Genomic DNA, 4,530 nt, shown 5'->3' on the forward strand with positions numbered 1-4,530 from the left:
CGCGGGTGTTGAAGCTGGCTGGCCGAAGCGGACGAAGATCAACGCCTCCGGCGAGTACAGCAGCAGTGCCGGTTCCCATGAACTCCCTGAAGCCGAGGCAGAGATCTCGACACCTCAATCGTCTTCCCGCCGCTGTCGCCCAATTGGGTAAAAGGCCATGCTGCGGATGGCTAGGGGAAGTGCCAGCAGGTCCCAAGAGGTCCAATTGGAAGCTCCTTCCCTGGTCACTCCCGAGCTCAACAATCTTGCTGAACTGCAGATGACGCAGGTCATGCTCGAAACAATGGACAAGTGGCATGCAGCGACGGATCCCTTGTACAAGCTGATGTTGAAGGATGGGATCGACACTCTGAGGAGACAGTTGAGGCTGCCACCCTTGCCCGCTGATGGCGCGCCACGGGCGACGGGGACGACGAGTCTGGCGATGGGGAATGAGACGGGGGGCGCATTTGTCGAAGCTTGGGGTTGTTTTTTTTGTTGGTTAAGTTTGATTTTTGTAAAATAATTATGTACTTTTTTTAAAAAATAAAGTGGTTGCATTTTCTCCGCATTCGTGTCGAAATTTTAATTCCGTAAATTTTTTAATTCTGTAAATTATTTAATTTGGTGAATTTGTGAATTTTTTTTATTGCAGGAAGTCCTTGGGGATGTCTGGCATTGTGCAGTGGGATGTCCTTATGACGTGACAGTGCTGTGGGAGGTCCTTATGACGTGGCAGGAAGTGTTTTTGGGAAGTTCGTCGGGAAGGCCGACGGGACATCCGCACCACTGTGGATGCTCTTATGGACAAGTTTAGGATATGAAAGAAGAAAAATTGATATGTAATGATGAAATGGCATTGTCATTTCTTGGGGTCTCATTTATTAACCATTTCATTCGCACTAAATTTTCATATTTATTTTCTTAAAATTTATTTAATACCTAAAACTCTAACTTTTCGCAATTATAATCCATGATATGAAAGTTATCTAGTTTATATTCTTGTTACCAATATCTTAATAATTACTAGTATTACTATTTTATCATTTACTACCTAGTTTGTTCATGGTTAATAAGCAAATCCAATTATTGCCAAAACATTCCAACGTTACATTACATTTAGATCCGGTTAACATATGAGTTATTATTGAAGATTGTTTTTTAGTGGAGTTTGAAGTTCGAATTTTGACATTAAAATTGACATTCAATATAGGGCATCTCGAGTACATAATCTAGCAGACTCTAGCTTGTTCGTTGAACATAAGAGTGTCCATAATAGTCCGAAACAGTCCACAGGCATAAAAAATCCTTTCGCCACATCATCACAAAATAAATTAAGAAAAAAAAAACGGAAGAAGACCACCGACGGCTCACAATAGGCCGCTGCGGAACCGCCGAAGCCACCGCCCCGTCCACGCCGCATACGCGGTTCTCCCTCGCGCGCCCCTTGTCAAGCAATAGACCGCTGCGGCGGGCCTATTGTGGACACTCTAAAGTAACTGAGTGAGAAATTGATGCGACAGAAATGTTCGAATTTGATGTCGGTTCGTAAATTAGATTGAATATTTTGTTAAAAGTTATCCTCTATTTGTCCCAATGTTGTTGAATCGTTTTTTTTTTAATTTGTCACAAAGTAGTTGAGTCATTTCTTTTTGGCAAAAACATTATCCTCTCTCATGCTTCTCTCTTTTTTGTTCATTATTATTTTACTCTCTCCACTTAACCTTTAACAAATTAATTTATTAAATTTCATACACAAAAATAAATACCTCAACTATAGAACCGAGAGAATATTAAACATCATAAGGTATAATAATCTATTGGTTCGGATCCCAAAAGAATTAGACTTGAATATCTTTTGTTAGTCAAAAAATATCCTTAGTGGATATTGCACCATTCAAGGAAAATCTTAAGCTCGCTTACCATTGTGTGAGATTTGCAACTGAATCTCAAGTGTATCCATCGTAATCTCATCAGATTATCATGCCTCCTCCACCATATCTATTTTTAATCCTACTTCCCATAAAATAACTAGTACTACTAATATATATTTATCCAACTGATATTTAACATGTTAGTATAGAAATTTTTATGTTCTATACAAATAGATACTTTAGGATTTTAATACATAATTAATAAAGTAGGAGTTTCATGGAATATTATAGTTAGTAAAGAATATATTCATCTCACTAGAGAAATTTTTTATATAAAAATTAGAAGTTAGACTATTTCTATAAACCTACAAAATGAAAAAGTTTCTAATTTTATAAGATAAATGAAATAATACAGTATTTACTAAGGCCCCTCAATGCTTTTGAAAATGTTAGTAGGGGAGTAGTATAATTTTGTAATTGTGTCTCAATTTTGCAAAAAAAAATATTACTACTACGTTTAGGAGCACGACATAAAGAAATTAAGTAGAAGTCAGAATTCTCGAAATAGTATTGACGCCATAATTGAACACGTGCCACACCAATAATATCTTTTGAGTAGGCATTCATCAAAAAAATAAAGAGTCAACTAACCAAAATCTAAAAATAAAAAGCATCAGCCAACAGCAAATGCATGAACCCCAGGCGCTATATATACTGCAGAAGAAGAAGAAGCACAGCAAAGCAAACATGGTTTCGCAGTCTCCTCTTCCATTAGTCTCCCAATGCACCGTCTTCCCCCACCGCAAATCCACTCTCCCCGATCTCAAGCTCTCCGTTTCCGACCTCCCCATGCTCTCCTGCCACTACATCCAAAAAGGCTGCTTATTCACGCGCCCCCCCATCCCTTCCTCCCTCCTCGCCTCCCAATTGACGCGCGCCCTCTCCCACGCGCTCTCCCACTTCCCCCCACTCGCCGGCCGCCTCACCACCGATTCCCACGGCCATGTCTACATTGCTTGCAACGACGCGGGCGCCGATTTCTCGCACGTGTATGCTGCCGACATACACGTGCGGGATTTGCTACGCTACTCCGACGACGTGTCGCCCGAATTCAAGCGCTTTTTCCCCTGCGATCTCACCGTCAGCTACCGCGGCCATTCCCGCCCGATTCTGGCGGTTCGGCTCACGGAGTTAGCTGACGGCGTTTTCATCGCGTGCGCCGTGAATCACGCCGTCACGGATGGGACCTCGTTCTGGAATTTCTTCAACACCTTCGCGGAGCTCAGCCGCGGTGTGAGGCGGATTTCTAGGGCGCCGGATTTCAGCCGCGGCTCGATTTTTATGTCTCCGGCGGTGCTGAGGCCGCCGGAGGGCGGGCCGGAGGTCACCTTCTCCAGCGACGCGCCGGTGAGGGAGCGGATTTTCAGATTCAGCAGGAAATCGATTCAGAAGCTTAAATCCGTCGTCAACAATGGGAAATTTGAAGACGGAATTGACGTCGCCGAGCTGATGGGGAAGCAGAGGAACGACACGTTGAAAACGGCGGCGAAATCGGTGGAGATTTCGTCGTTCCAATCGCTGTGCGCGCTGCTCTGGCGCGGGGTCACCCGCGCCAGGAAGCTGCCGGAGGGAAAAACGACGACGTTTCGGATGGCGGTGAACTGCCGCCACCGGGTGGAGCCGAGGCTGGCGCCGCTCTACTTTGGGAACGCGATCCAGAGCATTCCGACGCAGGCGTCGGCGGGGGAGGTGCTGGGGCGAGGCCTTAGCTGGTGTGCGGAGCAGCTGAACCGGAATGTGGTGGCGCACGACGGCGACGTGGTGAGAAAATATGTCGAGAGGTGGGAGCGGGACCCGCGGTGCTTCCCGTTGGGGAATTTTGACGGGGCGATGATCACGATGGGCAGCTCGCCCCGGTTCCCCATGTACGATAATGATTTCGGATGGGGCCGGCCAGTTGCCATCCGCAGCGGCCGCGCCAATAAATTCGATGGGAAGATCTCGGCCTTTCCGGGCCGAGAGGGCAACGGAGTTGTGGATTTGGAGGTGGTTTTGGCTCCGGACACCATGGCGGCCTTGCTATCCGACCCGGAATTCATGCAATATGTATCTGCTTATTAGTAAACATATTACTAGTATTTTAATGTTACAGCTACTTAATCATTTAGTATGTTTAGAAAAAAGAGAAGAAAAACAATGAGGGTGTGATTGACAAATTTGTGATACTATATTTTTGGCCTTAGTGTAATTATTGACATTTAGATTCATAAGCCAATTTTATTCCGTGACTAGATTGTTTGCTGATATTGAACAACGGATGGGGATCCCCTGTTGTGCAAAATGCCACAGCAGGGGATGCTGTGGTGATCCAAACCATTGATATTTGAAATGAAAAATACTATTACATCCATCATCCAAATTTTGACACGGTTTGACCCGGCACGGGTTTTAAGAAATGTAATAGAAAGTGTGTTGAAAAAGTTGGTGGGATGTGGGTCCTACTTTTAAAGTTTAATTTTATAATAAAATATGAGTAGGAATGAGTTAGTGAAATATGGGGTCCACTACCAAAAATGGTAAAAAAATGAAGTGTGTCAAACTTTCAGGGACGGACCGAAATGGTAAACTGTGTCAAAATTTGGGGGATTAAGATAGTAATAAAGTATGTGAAACTAAT

The 4,530-nt window shown here is 44.1% G+C and overlaps 1 protein-coding gene across 1 annotated transcript; it reads left to right on the plus strand.

Moving 5' to 3' along the window:
• Positions 1-2,475: 2,475 nt before the first annotated feature.
• Positions 2,476-4,132, plus strand: LOC125223539 (putative acetyltransferase At3g50280). The gene has a single exon (XM_048126731.2). The coding sequence runs from the start codon at positions 2,541-2,543 to the stop codon at positions 3,972-3,974; it is 1,434 nt and encodes a 477-aa protein (XP_047982688.2). The 5' UTR covers positions 2,476-2,540; the 3' UTR covers positions 3,975-4,132.
• Positions 4,133-4,530: the final 398 nt, after the last annotated feature.

The sequence above is a fragment of the Salvia hispanica genome, chromosome 1 (assembly GCF_029641045.1).
Source record: "Salvia hispanica isolate PSC_SH4W2 chromosome 1, Shi_PSC_v1, whole genome shotgun sequence".
Taxonomy (NCBI): Eukaryota; Viridiplantae; Streptophyta; class Magnoliopsida; order Lamiales; family Lamiaceae; genus Salvia; species Salvia hispanica.